General features: G+C 47.1%; 2 protein-coding genes and 1 pseudogene across 7 annotated transcripts in view; 2 read left to right on the forward strand and 1 right to left on the reverse strand.

The window, feature by feature from the left end:
- On the reverse strand, window positions 1-4101 carry CIB1 (calcium and integrin binding 1). Of its 2 annotated transcripts, XM_066240124.1 has the most exons (7): window positions 3696-3868; window positions 3543-3577; window positions 2387-2495; window positions 915-1065; window positions 656-774; window positions 493-581; window positions 1-256 (listed from the first exon to the last, which is right to left on the reverse strand). In XM_066240124.1, the coding sequence occupies exons 1-7, from the start codon at window positions 3744-3746 to the stop codon at window positions 235-237; spliced, it is 576 nt and encodes a 191-aa protein (XP_066096221.1). In that variant the 5' UTR covers window positions 3747-3868; the 3' UTR covers window positions 1-234. The 2 variants fall into 2 exon arrangements, with proteins under 2 accessions (XP_066096221.1, XP_066096220.1); XM_066240123.1 differs by lacking the exon at window positions 2387-2495 and having other exon boundaries at window positions 3696-4101.
- Window positions 2534-14771, forward strand: part of GDPGP1 (GDP-D-glucose phosphorylase 1) — a 16198-nt gene continuing 3960 nt past the window's right edge. The window contains exons 1-2 of one of the 5 annotated variants that reach the window (XM_066240121.1): window positions 2534-2580; window positions 13893-13956. The gene's annotated coding sequence lies outside the window, so the exon portion shown is untranslated. Of the gene's footprint in view, window positions 2581-4089; window positions 4133-4327; window positions 4506-6212; window positions 6361-13892; window positions 13957-14771 lie in introns of those variants that run through there. The other 4 variants (XM_066240118.1, XM_066240117.1, XM_066240116.1 and 1 more) reach the window with 4 other exon arrangements.
- LOC136311157 (large ribosomal subunit protein eL21-like) overlaps window positions 4112-14771 on the forward strand; it is an 11430-nt pseudogene continuing 770 nt past the window's right edge.

The following is a 14771-nucleotide window of genomic DNA, read 5'->3' on the forward strand; positions in this document are numbered from 1 at the left end:
TCAAAACTTCTAAACCTTTATTATTGATTAGTAGAAACAAACAGAGTGATGACCATGGCAGTGAGAAAGGGTGAGGCCCTGACACAGAGGGCCCTTGCCTGCCTGGACAAACCTTGACAGTGCCAGCTCGACGGGGCTAGCTTGGCCAGCCCTGGCAACACAAGTGTAACCTTGGCCACGGCTCAGCAGTGAAAAGGTTCTTCTACAGGGTGCTGGGAAACGCTGAGGCTCCTGTCACAGGATAATCTTGAAGGAGCTGAACAAGAGAAGAGTGGGTTGGAATTTCTGCTGGAAGAGGACGGTGAGGACTAAACCCAAACTAACCCACTTCTCCCCTAAGGACCTTTGGAATGGGTTGTGTCTCATGTCTGTGAGTCCCCTTTGGGAGAAGAACTCCCCTGAGATATTCAGAAGGGGCACGGGGCTTTTACCAGGCATACCCGCATAATAACATCCCAGATCCAGATGCCACAGATGGGAGCACTGTCATACCTGGCAAAGTCCGGTGAACGGGAAATGACGTGCTGGAACTCGGAGAGGTTGATAGTCCCATCTCTATCAATGTCGGACTCTTCCAGGATCTGGGAAAGGGAGAATGTTAGGCTAAGGCCCTCCCTTGGCTCCCCTGCCTGCCCTGCTGGGCCCAGCTGCTCACATTGTCGATGAGCTGCTTCATCTCGGAGGCACTGAGCCGGGTGTCCTCACCCTCTCCTGTGAGGCAGTTCACAAGCTGGCTTAGGTCTTCTCTGTTCAAGGTTCCATCATCATCAAAATCTAGAGAGCAGACGAAGCCCAAAAGGATGTGGTCAGGAGGAGCTCCAAGGCTCCAGGAATGACCCCCGCTCCCAACTAGCACGACCCAGGTGGCCATCAGTCAAGACCACATATTCCAGCATGCTCCTCCCAGTCCTTACCGAAGATGCGGAAGGCATAGTGGGATTTGAGGTCTGGCGTTGCTGTGTCACTAAACACACTGAGGAGGTCCAGGAAGTCCTCAAAGCTCAAGCTATCTCTGGTTGGGGAGGTTGAAAAGACCCTGCAGATTCGCTCCTTGAAGGGGTTGGCCTGGGAAGAGAGCCTCTATGAATGCCACAAGACGCAGCCCAGGTCACACTCAAATTCTACAGAGAACTGGAAGGAACAGTTTATAGAACCTGCATCATGAGCGCAAGCTTGCAGGGGAGAATAACCAGTGCTTTTCAGAAGGCAGGAGGACCAGTGACCCAGCTGGAGAGGGAGGGGGTAGGGGGTCAGAGATAAACCCACAGGTAGGCCTGGGGGCAGAGAAGGAGGAGGAAGACATCCTAAGCAAAGAGAACATTTAATTAAATACTTCTTGTGTTATAGGCATTAGGCCAGACTGTTAGCATAGAAAATTTCAAACTTCAAAGTAACACAACTCCCCTTAAAAGATAAAACTAACTATTTTTTTTTTTTTTTTTAAATGACTTTAGCCTGACCAGGTGGTGGCACAGTGGATAGAGCGTTGGACTGGGATGCTGAGGACCCAGGTTCGAGACCCCGAGGTCGCCAGCTTGAGCACAGACTCATCTGGTTTGAGCAAAAGCTCACCAGCTTGGACTCAAGGTCGCTGGCTCGAGCAAGGGGTTACTCGGTCTGCTGAAGGCCCACGGTCAAGGCACATAGAGAAAGCAATCAATGAACAACTAAGGTGTTGCAATGAAAAACTGATTAATGGTTCTCATCTCTCTCTGTTCCTGTCTGTCCCTATCTATCCCTCTCTCTGACTCTGTAAAAAAAAATAAAATAAAATAAAAATTGATTTTAGAGAGGAGAGAGAAAGGTGAGGGATGGGGGAGGAGTGGGAAGCATCAGTGCATAGTTGCTTCTCATATATGCCTTGACCAGGCAAGCCCAGGAATTTCAACTGGCTACCTCAGTATTTCAGGTCAAGGCTTCATCCACATGCCACCACAGGTCAGCTGATGAAACTTCTTCTAAAGCTCCAGGAATGTGTGTCTAGGATCCCAATTTGAAAAACACATTTCTAGCCTGAACAGGTGGTGGTGCAGTGCATAGTCAGTGGGCCTAGGATGCTGAGGACCCAGGTTCAAAACGTGAGGTCTCCAGCTTGAGCAAGGGGTCACTTGCTCTTCTGGAGGCCCCCCCATCAAAGCATGTATGAGAAAGCAATCAATGAACTAAGGTGCCACAACAAAGAATTGATGCTTCTCATCTCTCTCCCTTCCTGTCTCTGTCCCTGTCTCTGGCTAAAAAAACAACACATTTCTAGATAATTCCACTGGGTGATTTAGACAAAACCCTTGCCCCTGGGAAATTAGGGCTAAATAAAGAAAAGACCAGAATAGGAGCAGTGACTGCATGATCTCAAAAGGAACAGCAAAGGGGGATGGGGGGCTGGCACCTTGAGCTCTGGAAGGCTGAAGATCTGCTCCAAGGGCACCCGAGCCCGCAGTGACTCCTCCACACTCCGGTGCTCTTGGGGAAGCAGTTCACAGAACCGCCTGTGGGCTCTGGCAGAAGGAAGGGAACCCGTTGGCCCATCTTCCTGTGTATATCACATTCCCACTCCCTGCCTTGCTGCCCATTACACACCAGGTAAGTAGATAACCATGTACAGAGAATTTCTGATTCGTCAGGCTTGATAAGCCAAAGGGAGATATGTCCACGATAGTACAGGCTGAGAGTCCGTTCTGGCAAGGGGTATTATGCACTGAGGGCCTACTGTGTGCCAGGCACTGTGCTGGGCATGGATCCCAGAACTCCCTGAAGAATGGTGGGGTTGGAGAAGGAGCCAGAAGTTGGCTCAGAAGAACAGGGAGAAATAAGCAAAACTGCAGGGATCTCCTGCTCCTCGAGGCCTCCCTCTTTTTAGCAGCTACCCTGAACTATCTTGTCCACAGCACCACCTCTTCCCCACTAGGATTAATTTGGCCAAGATTCCTAGACACATAAAATCAGCAAACGTCTAGGAAGGGGATTCCAGCCTCAGTTCAAATACCTTCTTGGAAAGTGTAGTTTTAGGCAAGTACCAGACTTCTCTGGATCTAGTTCATTGTCCACGTACCTCCCTCGGGAGGTTTAAATGAGATAACAGGGTAATTTAGCACCATTCGTGTTGAAAAGGTAAGTTCTCAATAAGCGTTAACGGTTACTGTATTAATTTAGGTAAAGTTGAGAGAAGGAGCCACGCTCCCTAAAACTTTTCTGGCTCTACCCCTCAGCATCCAGCCGAGGGCCATAGCAGCCTCCGCCGGACTGGTAATGCAGCTTCGGTTATGCAAGAGCCAGTGGAACTTAAGGTCAAAGAGCGTCTGGCTTTGGGCTGGAGGCTGCACAGCTGGGCCCCCGGCGCAGGCGGGGAAGGCGTGCCGGCAGCTGGGCTCAGCCGAGGGCTCGGCGCGCTGGGCTCCAGTTCCAGCTCAGCCGCCGACCTCAGCCGGGCTCCTGCAGCTTCCTCCGGAAGGCCTCAGTTTCCCCGTCGGTGAGACACAGCGACCTCCCGCCCCCCGAAGCCGTCGCTAAAGGATCCCGGAGGGGAAGTTCGAGACAGCACTCACAGGAGGATCTCCTGCTTGGTCAGGAACGTCAAGTCCTGGAAGGCAGAACAGGACTGGGGATCAGCGGGCCGCCCAGAGGTCGCGCCCGCCCTGCCGCCCGCTCCTGAGCGCAGGCCCGCGCGCAAGCTTCCCGAGGCCCAGCGTCCCGCGCACCTGGTACTCGGCCAGCAGCTCCTTGGAAAGGCGGCTGCCCGAGCCCCCCATTGCCGCGCCGCGCGCACAGTTCCGCCAACTCGTCTCCGGACTCCGGCAACTTTCTCACTTCCGCCCTCGGGCTGCGTCCCCACCCAGTCCCCGCGGCAACCGCTCCCGGGGCCACCGCCCCCGGGCCCGCCCCCTCCTTAAAGTGCCCTGGAGGTCCTAGCCCGTTCCGTCGCCAGCTCCGGGCTCTGGGCGGTTCCTGGTGAACTGGAGGCGGAGCCCGGGGCGGGGCCGGACGCTCCGGGACGGAGCCCAGGCCGCAGGCCCCACCTCCGGGGGGGGGGGGGCGGGACGAGCCACGCCGCGTGCGTGCGTGCGTGCGTGCGTGCGTGCACATTGCGCATGCGTTGAGACACCACGACCCCGGTATGGCTGCGCTAGATCTAGGGGTAGGTCGTGAGGTGCGTCCTCCTCACCTGCGGTAGGTGGTGGCGGCGAATTTGAGCGAGGTCCAGTAAGGGGCAGCAGAGAAGTTTCTGGAGCCAAGTTAATTAGGGAACTCGCTGAGTGGCCAGAGGCCGTTGACTGCCTCTGTGCCCGAGAACGGATTTTCCATACCGACGTTTCCACTGGGCCCCCGCCGCACATATTGCAGCCCGATTGTCGCCTCTCCAGAAATAAACATAAATTTGCTGCCTACTGAGGCCGTTTACTGAAGACCCATTGAATGCCAAACGCTGGGCATAGTTACTTAGACTTTTGCAACAGCCCTGTTAGGTAGGTTCCCATTTACGAATGAACGAACCTACGCTATTCCAAAAGGTGAGGATTCCAAGCTGCAGAGGAGGTGGAGGTGAGGTTAATTCTTTTGTTTTGGGTAGTAAAAGGTTTACGTAGTAAAAGGTTAGGCAAAGAGCATAAAGCTGAGCTAAAATAGATAAAGTTGTAGGGATTAATTCTAGATTCTTCCAGTTTATTCTGCTTGCTGATTTTTGTAAAGTCTAAATCTGAACATGTCAGTTTAAAACCATTAACTGGTTAAAAACGCAGACTCTCGCCCTCTGTAATCTGACTTCAGCTTCTCTCTGCCGTCTCCTCAGGGTTTGTGTTTTAGCCAGAGCTCTTACATCTTCACCAAAGCCTTTCTTTAGGAGTCTGTCTTACATTCACAGAGTACTCAGTGCTTCTGATTTATAGCATGTATCTTGTTTGCAATTTATATTCACTCGGGTGATGATTAGGTGAATGTCTGTTTCTCCCACTAGAGTGTAAGCCCCATGAGAATCATGAACTCCAGGACCTGATATGTGGCATTGGCTGAGTAAAATGTTTGCTGAGTGACTGTCGTTTTCCCGGCACTCAATAAATCATCTTAGACTGACTCTGGTGACTCATTATATCAACATGTGAGCCCCCATTGTGGAAATACTCCATTTCAAGAAATGGCGGCTGCAGAGTAACCTCCATTTTTGGAACAACGAAATTGTCAAAACGACCAGAGTATAAACCTATCCCACCCTGGCCATTTTGATAGCAGAGGGTTTTTTTTTTCTGTTGAAGAAGGTACTGATCTTTACGTAGTAAAAGGTTAGGCAAAGAACATGAAGCTGTCGCTGCATTTCCTGTACTTAACTGAGGAGTGGGAGCACTGACTAGCCAGAACAAATCCATGGACTTTTTGGTGAGACTATCTCTTCACAGTGAGGATGTGGGAATTGTCCTTGAGCCATAGTGACTAGCTGTAATCTAGATCTCCCCAGCTAACTCACTTTCCTGTGAATCCAAGGGTGTATTCAATAACCTGATTATAATTTTGCTTCCTGGTAGATTTTTGTACAGAGAAGGGACTAGACTGACCAGCCAGTAAAACATTTTGTGCAACTTGCATGTTTCTCATTATAAATTATTGAATGGGTATTCTTTTTTTAATGTGTGACAGAGACAGAGAGAGGGACAGATAGGAAGGGAGAGAAATGAAAAGCATCAATTCTTTGTTGCGGCACCTTAGTTTTCATTGATTGCTTTCTCATATGTGCCTTGACCGGAGAACTACAGCAGCCTGAGTGACCCCTTGCACAAGCCAGCAACCTTGGGCTCAAGCTAGTGATCCTTGCTCAAATCAGATGAGCCTGTGCTCAAGCTGGCAACCTCAGGGTTTCAAACCTGGGTCCTTTGCATCCCAGTCTGACGCTCTATCCACTGCACCACTGCCTGGTTGGGCTAAATGGGCATTCTGAGTCATCCAGCAGTCCCTGGTGACTCTGGTTAACATATGGTTCTTCCTGTACTTGATAAACTCTTAAGACAGTGGTAAAACTGAGTTGCTGACATTTTAAAAATAGCTTCTAGTGCTAGTATTGTAAAATTAGTTTTGTGTCATAGTTAGATTTTTCAAAGATTTGTTCGTTGATCATATTTTTGTTAAGGTACCAGCTTTTGGATTTCTGAATTCCACTTTTAAAAAAAAGGTAAATAAGATTGACAAACCTTTTTTTTTTTTTAACAGTTTTTATTTACTGTTATTTTTAGATAGGAGAGAGAGAAGAGAGGGAAGGGAAGAGCACGAGGTATCAACTCATAGTAGTTGCTTCTCGTATGTGCCTTGACCGGACAAGCCCAGGGTTTTAAACCAGCGATCTCAGCGTTCCAGGTCCACACATCCATTGCGTCACCACAGGTCAGGCATTTCCACTTCTTTTTTTAACTCAAGCACCTTGGACTTGTGGTTTCCTTTCCCTACAGCAGGGGTCCCCAAACTACGCATGCGGCCCCCTGAGGCCATTTATCCGGCCCCCACCGCACTTCCAGAAGAGGCACCTCTTTCATTGGTGGTCAGTGAGAGGAGCATAGTTCCCATTGAAATACTGGTCAGTTTGTTGATTTAAATTTACTTGTTCTTTATTTTAAATATTGTATTTGTTCCCGTTTTGTTTTTTTACTTTAAAATAAGATATGTGCAGTGTGCATAGGGATTTGTTCATAGTTTTTTTATAGTCCGGCCCTCCAACGGTCTGAGGGACAGTGAACTGGCGCCCTGTGTAAAAAGTTTGGGGACCCCTGGCTTACAGCATACTTCCCCTAGCTCTTTTGCAGGCTTCACATCCTTCCTGTCTTTTTTTTTTTTTTTTAATTTTTTTTTAGATTTTATTTATTCATTTTTACTGGAGAAAGAGAGAGAGAGAGAGGAGAGAGAGAGAGAAGAGGGGAGGAGCAGGAAGCATCAACTCCCATATGTGCCTTGACCAGGCAAGCCCAGGGTTTTGAACCGGCGACCTTAGCATTCCAGGTCGACACTTTATCCACTGCACCACCACAGGTCCGGCCCACATCCTTCCTGTCTTGGTTCAACTGTCATCTTAGAGCCCTGCTCTGATCCCACTTCTTAGTTACCCTCTATTTTACCACTTGTTTATTTCCCACAAAATGTAAATACCATGGTTCATTTTACTTCACCACAGGATATATGTTCCGTAATGATAGGGACCTTGTTCGCCTTATTTGCCACTACTATAGCAAATTGTCTTCTTATCTCATACACAGCACTTAGTTACTTCATAAATACATGGGTTTTGTGGCTCAGCTGAATATGGAGCAGGGTGCAAAGAAAGGATGTCCCCAGAACATCAGGAGTGGTCATGAGGTGGACGTTGACTGTGAATACATGAATGAATGAATGAGAGTGAGTGAATACTGACTTAAGTACAGCTCAGATAAATAGCAAATTTTTGGATTTCTTAAATCTATTTTGAAACTCATCTGAAAAATACTTTTTTTTTTCTCTGTATTTTTCTGAAGCCGGAAACGGGGAGAGACAGTCAGACAGACTCCCGCATGCGCCCGACCGGGATCCACCCGGCACGCCCACCAGGGGGCGACACTCTGCCCACCAGGGGGTGATACTCTGCCCCTCCAGGGTGTCGCTCTGTTGCGACCAGAGCCACTCTAGCCCCAGCGCCCGGGCCATCTTTGCTCCAGTGGAGCCTCGGCTGCGGGAAGGGAAGAGAGAGACAGAGAGGAAGGAGAGGGGGAGGGGTGGAGAAGCAGATGGGCGCTTCTCCTGTGTGCCCTGGCCGGGAATCGAACCCGGGACTTCTGCACGCCAGGCCGACACTCTACCACTGAGCCAACCAGCCAGGGCCAAAAAATACTTTTAAAATTGTAGAATATATAAACATAAAATTCACCATCTTGACCTTTTTTTATTGTGGTTAAAAATATAACATGCCTGACCAATGGTGGCACAGTGGCTAGAATGTCCACCTGGAATGCTAAGGACCCAGTTCTAAACCCCAAAGTTACCGGTTTAAGTGTGGGGTCACCAGCTTGAGTGTGGGCTGGCCAGCTTGAGCATGAGATCATAATCATGACCCCATGGTTGCTGGCTTAAGCCCAAAGGTCACTGGCTTGGGCAAGGGGTCACTAGCTTGAACAACTAAAGTGATATAACTACGAGTTGATGCTTCTTAACTCTCTTCCTTCTGGACTGTCTGCCTCTCTCACTAAAACAAAAAAATGCATAACAAAATTAACCGTCTTAAGTATGCAGTTTAATATTGTTAAATATATTTACATTGTGTACAGCCAATCATCAGAACTTTTCATCTTGCAAAATTAACTCTACACCGATTAAACAACAAATAAATTCTCATTCTACCCTCCACATAGGCCTTGGAAACCACTATTGTGCTTTTGGTCTCTATGAATTTGACCACTTTAGATACCTTCTATGCATGGAATCATACAGCATTTGTCCTTTTGTAACGGACTTATTTCACTTGGCATAATCTCCTTGAGGTTCAACATGTTGTTGCATGTGTTACAATTTCCTTTTTACAGCTGAATCATACTCCTTTATGTATAAATCTTATTTTGTTTATCCATTTGTCTGTCAATGGACACTTGAGTTGCTTTTACCTGGTTATCGTGAATAATACTGCTGTGAACATGGGTGTACAAATCTTTTTCAAGTCCAGTTTTATTATTTTTATTTATTTATTTTTGTATTTTTTTGAAGTGAGAAACGGGGAGGCAGAGAGACAGACTCCTGCATGAGCCTGACTGGGATACATCTGGCATGCCCACTAGGGGGTGATGATCTGCCCATCTGGGGCGTTGCTCTGCTGCAACTGGAGCCATTCTAGCGCCTGAGATGGAGGCCATGGAGCCATCCTCAGCGCCTGGGCCAACTTTGCTCCAGTGGAGCCTTGGCTGCAGGAGGGGAAGAGAGAGATAGAGAAAAAGGAGAATCAAACCTGTGTGCCTTGGCTGGTAATCAAACCTGGGACATCCATACACTAGGCCAGGGGTCAGAAACCTTTTTTGGCTGAGAGAGCCATGAACGCCACATATTTTAAAATGTAATTCCATGAGAGCCATACAGTGACCCGTGTACCTTATGCAATATCTAATAAAAATTTAGTGTTGTCATGGAGGACAGATATGATTGGCTATAGCCACCCACAACCATGAACATGAGCAGTAGGAAATGAATGGATTGTAATACATGAGAATGTTTTATGTTTTATATTTTTAACATTATTTTTTTTTATTAAAGATTTGTCTGCAAGCCAGATGCAGCCATCAAAAGAGCCACATCCGGCTCGCGAGCCATAGGTTCCCGACCCCTGCACTAGGCCAACACTTTACCACTGAGCCAACCGGCCAAGGCCTTAAAGCCCTGCTTTTGACTCTTCTGTATATATGTATCCAGAAGTTGAAATTGCTGGATCATATAGTAATTCTGTTTGTATTTTTGGGGGGGGACTGTTGTTCTGTATTCCATTGTGGCATCATTTTATGTTACTACCGCCAGTGCATAAAAGTTCTAATTTCTCAACATATTCACCAACACACTTTTTTTTTTTTTGTATTTTTCTGAAGCTGGAAATGGGGAGAGATAGTCAGACAGACTCCCGCATGCTCCCGACCGGGATCCACCTGGCTCGCCCACCAGGGACGACGCTCTGCCCACCAGGGGGTGATGCTCTGCCCCTCCGGGGCGTCGCTCCATTGCCACCAGAGCCACTCTAGCGCCTGGGGCAGAGGCCAAGGAGCCATCCCCAGCGCCCGGGCCATCTTTGCTCCAATGGAGCCTTGGCTGCGGGAGGGGAAGAGAGAGACAGAGAGGAAGGAGGGTGGGGTGGAGAAGCAAATGGGCGCTTCTCCTATGTGCCCTGGCTGGGAATCGAACCCGGGTCCCCCGCACGCCAGGCCAACGCTCTACCGCTGAGCCAACCGGCCAGGGCCTATTTTGTTTTTTGATAGTAGCTATCCTAATGAGTGTGAGGTGATATCTCCTTGTGATTTTTATTTGCATTTCCTTAATGATACTGATGTTGAAGATACTGATGTTTCATGTGCTTGTTGGTCTTTTGTGTCTTTGGAGAAATGTGTGAGGTTCTTTTTAATAGAATAATTGAGGACTTTACATTTTATTGTCAAAATTATGCTTAGCATATCATATTGTTGGGCAACCAATCTCTAGAATTTTTTTGTCTTACAAGACTGGATGAAGCTTCAGCCAGAGACACCAGAGGTCATGGTTTGACCCCTGGTCAGGGCATGTAAGAGAAGCAATCAGTGAGTGCACAACTAAATGGAACAAGTAAGTGAAGCAACAAGTTGATGCTTCTCTCTCTATCCCTCCCACACACACACTTTCCCCTTTCCTCTTTGCCAAGTCAGTGGAAAAAAATTTTTTTTCTTTTTTGACATTTTTTTTTATTAATTTTAATGGGGTGACATTGATAATTCAGGGTACATATGTTCAGAGAAAACATGTCTAGGTTATTTTGACATTTGATTATGCTGCATTCCCATCACCCAAAGTCCTCCCCCCCACCCTGTAACCCCCACATTCTTGTCCATGTCTCTGAGTCTCATTTTTATGTCCCACCTATGTATGGAATCATATAGTTCTTAGTTTTTTTTTATTTACTTATTTCTCTCAGTATAATGTTATCAAGGTCCATCCATGTTGTTGTAAATCAGTGGTCCCCAACCTTTTTTGGGCCACAGACTGGTTTAATATCAGAAAATATTTTTACGGACTGGCCTTTAGGGTGGGATGGATAAATGTATCACGTGACCGAGACAAGCATCAAGAGTGAGTCTTAGACGGATATAACAGAGGGAATCTGGTCATTTTTAAAAAATAAAACATCGTTCAGACTTAAATATAAATAAAACAGAAATAATGTAAGTTATTTACTCTTTCTCTGTGGACCGGTACCAAATGGCCCACGGACCAGTACCGGTCCGTGGCCCGGGGGTTGAGGACCACTGTTGTAAATGATTCGATGTCATCATTTCTTATGGCTGAGTAGTATTCCATAGTATATATGTACCAAAGCTTTTTAATCCACTCGTCCACTGATGGACACTTGGGCTGTTCTCAGATCTTCACTATTGTGAACAATGCTGCCATAAACATGGGGGTGCATTTCTTCTTTTCAAACAGTGCTATGGTGTTCTTGGGGTATATTCCTAAAAGTGGTATAGCTGGGTCAAAAAGGCAGTTCGATTTTTTTTTGTCTGGAAAGCTTTTTATTTCTCCTTCAATTTTAAACGATAGCCTTGCTGAATAAAGTAGTCTTGGTTGTAGGCTCTTGTTCTATATTACTTTGAATATTTCTTGTCATTCCCTTCTGGCCTCAAGTGTTTCTGTTGAGAAGTCGGAAGTCATCCTTATGGGGGCTCCTTTGTAGGTGATAGCCTTTTTTCCTCTAGCAGCTTTTAATATTTTCTCTTTATCACTTAGCTTTGGTATTTTAATTATGATGTGTCTTGGTGTAGATTTCTTTGGGTTTCTCTTTAATGGAGTTCTCTGTGCTTCTTGAACTTGTGAGATATTTTCCTGCCTTAATTGAAGGAAGTTTTCAGCTATGATATGTTTGAACAAAGTCTCTATCCCTTGTTCTTTCTTTTCTTCTTCAGGATCCCCTATGGTAGGGATGTTATTTCTCTTCATGTTGCCACAGAGCTCTCTTAGAGTTTCCTCAGACTTTTTGAGTTTCTTTTCTTTTTTCTGCTCTGCTTCCGTGCCTTTATTTATCTTGTCCTCTAACTTGCTGATTTGATTCTCAGCTTCATCCATCCTGCTTTTAATTCCTTCCTTTGTGTTCTTTATTTCTGATATTGTATTTGTCATTTCTGACTGATTCTTTTTTATTATTTCAATGTCCTTTTTTATATTTGCTATCTCTTTATTTAGGTGTTTGTAATGACCATCTATTGTTCTAATATCTTTGAACATCCTAACAGTCGTTATTTTAAACTCTGCATCTGGTAATTTGATTATATTTGACTCATTCAGGTCCTTTTCTGGGGATTTCTCTTGATTCATTTGTGTTACATTTCTCTGCCTTCTCATTTTGTCTGTGTAAAAGAAAGTTTTGGCCACTGGAGTCCACTGGGTGTAGCCTCTGTGTTCCCTAGGTGCAGTCTGTCTGCAGGCCCACCACCCCCTCTGCTGTTGCTGCCTAGTTTGTTCAAGTATGGGCGTTGCTGGTGCCTGCCCACTGGGGCTACTGTTGCTGTGGTTTCCACCTGTCCTTCACGGGAGTGGCTGTGATCACGTGTTCGGGTGTACAAGCCTTGGTGGCCTTGGCCTTCGCCCCGCCCCCGTGGGTGGCATTATGCTTGGCCCTTAGGGCAGTGGTGAGCACTTTTGCTCAGCTGCAGGTCTTCGCCTGATTCTGGGCTTTCGCCCCACCCTTGCAGGAGGAGCCTGCTTGTGGGACGGCTGCAATCCTTGGCGCCACAGGCCCAGTGGGACTGCGTGCCCAAGCTCAGTAGTGGAACTCCACCTGTTCTGGGCTTTTGGCTCCACCCCTGCAGGAGGAGCCGGCTCCCAAGTCAGGCCACAAGCCTCGGTTCTGCAGGCGGGGCAAGGCTGTGCTCCTGCGCCCTTGCTCAAGGGCGGGTCTCCACCCCTTCTAGGGCTCCTGCCCTTCCCCTGCAGGCTGGATTGCAGGCTGTTCGCAGCTGGGCTTGACCGCTTTTGCATGCCTCTTCCTCCCCAGCCGGGCAAGACTGAGCTCACACCTGGGCCCAGTGGTGGCCACCCAGCTTCCGCCCTTGCCGACAGAACTGGCGCTTCCGCGTCCTGCAGCCGCCCGCCCTCCAGCGAGCCCTCAGCCGTGTGGGTGTGGGCACTGCAGCTCAGACCGTAAGACTCTCACTACTATAGTCCAGAAAACTCCCTCCTTCTAAGAGACTCTGCTCTGAGTGCCACGTGAGAGCTTGTTTGGCTGGTGTCCTGCTTCCCTTTGCTGGTATTGCTGTTTCCAGGGGAAATATTCACTTCAGATTTGGGGAGGGACTCGTCCCAGGGGTTAGGGTGGCCGTCTCTCAAAATGCTTCTCCCTGTGCCTCCTAGATTACACTCTCTTCCTGCTACTCCGGTCCTCTCCTCTCTCCCTGTTCCCTGGAGCACCCTGGTTGTGAGAGAGGTTTTCTGCATGGTCCCCTTAAGAAGAATCCTGGGTCTGAGAAATCAGTCTCTTTCTCACAAGCAGTATCCTGTCTTGTTTCCAGCCAAATATTGTCAATACGCCTCTTCTAGGCTCTGGGACTGCAGGCTGGGGCTTTGTTCCTGGGACTCAGGACCCTCCCCTCTCTGCTAAACTCACTTCCCGCCGCGCGAGTCTCTCCCGGTTGCCGTTCGCTCCGGGGAGCTGGGCAGCCCTCTCCGCATTTCCGCTTTTCCTACCAGTCTCTTTGTGGCTTCTTAAGTGTTTCTTGGTTGAAGAGTCCTCTTAGTTTAGTCCAAAGTTGGTTTTTCCAGATGATGGTTCTTTTTTTTTTTTAAGTTTATTGTATTGTTTTTCTTTTTGTTTTTTTTTAAATATTTTATTTATTGATTTTTAGAGAGAGAGAGGGGAGAGAGAGAGAGAGAGAGAGAGAGAAGGGGGAGGAGCAGGAAGCATCAACTCTCATATGTGCCTTGACCAGGCAAGCCCAAGGTTTCGAACCGGCAACCTCAGTGTTCCAGGTTGACGCTTTATCCCACTGCACCACCGCAGGTCAGGCCCAGATGATGGTTCTTAAAATTAGTTTGTAATCCACTTTGGTTCTGGGAGGTGGAAGTTGGTACATCCGCCTACTCCATCGCCATCTTGTCTCCTAGTCACTGGAAAATTTTTAAAAACAAACAAACTTAAATTTTGATATGTCATTTTGTATGTTTTTTTTACGTTGTCATTTTAGTATGAAGCTTCTGGACCAGTGGACTTGAGGGAACCGATGCTTGGGTTGAAGTGATATTACTGAGGTAAAAACCTCCTTTTCAAGTTGTCTCTGGGTCATTAGCAGGCTCCTCTGCCTGACATCTGAGACAGACACATCGATCTGTTCCTGTATGTGCCCTGACCAGGGATCAAACCCATAATCTTTGCGTATCAGGACAACACTCTAACCAACCAAGCTGTCCAGCCAGGGTAGCAGGATATTATTTTATTATTTTAAAGTAAAATAAAAACATGTCTGCATGTTTATACAAGATGTTCATTACAACATTGTGTATAATATTATGAAATTGGCAACAGCCTGTATTTACAATTAAAGATTTGTTTTTAAAAATCAAGATCCAACTGTATATGAAAACGATACCATCTCTTCGGCCAGAACCACCATCTTCCATTAATTTGCCAAAATGACTGACAGGGAAAAAGGAAAGGCACCTGCTATATGTTCTCAAGGCCTTTTAGAAGACACAGAGCTATTCCTTTGGCCATATACATGTGACTGTACAAGAAAGGTGATAGTGTAGACATCAAGGGAATGGGCACTGGTCAAAAGGAATGCCCCACAATTGTTAGGATGAGAAAACTGGAAGAGTCTGCAGTGTCACCCAGCATGTAGTGTGCATTGCTGCAAACAACAAGGGCAAGATTACTTTTTTCTTTTTTCAGTTTGTGTTTTTGTTTTTTGTTTTGTTTTACAGAGACAGAGCAAAAGTCATAGAGAGGGACAGACAGACAGGAATGGAGAGAGATAGGAAGCATCAATCATCATTTTTTCGTTGCGACACCTTAGTTGTTCATTGATTGCTTTCTCATATGTACCTTGAGCATGGGCCTTCAGCAG

The sequence above is a fragment of the Saccopteryx bilineata genome, chromosome 7 (assembly GCF_036850765.1).
Source record: "Saccopteryx bilineata isolate mSacBil1 chromosome 7, mSacBil1_pri_phased_curated, whole genome shotgun sequence".
Lineage (NCBI taxonomy): Eukaryota > Metazoa > Chordata > Mammalia > Chiroptera > Emballonuridae > Saccopteryx > Saccopteryx bilineata.

What these genes read in the sequence shown, in the direction of transcription:
- CIB1 (XM_066240123.1), bottom strand. Translation starts at nt 4,080, where the DNA reads ATGTGCACGCACGCACGCACGCACGCACGCACGCGGCGTGGCTCGTCC. An exon ending in ACCAAGCAGGAGATCCTCCT is followed by an intron (nt 1,066 to 3,542) that starts GTGAGTGCTGTC and finishes CTCTCTTCCCAG; the next exon opens with GCCAACCCCTTCAAGGAGCG. An exon ending in TGAAGCAGCTCATCGACAAT is followed by an intron (nt 582 to 655) that starts GTGAGCAGCTGG and finishes TCCCTTTCCCAG; the next exon opens with ATCCTGGAAGAGTCCGACAT.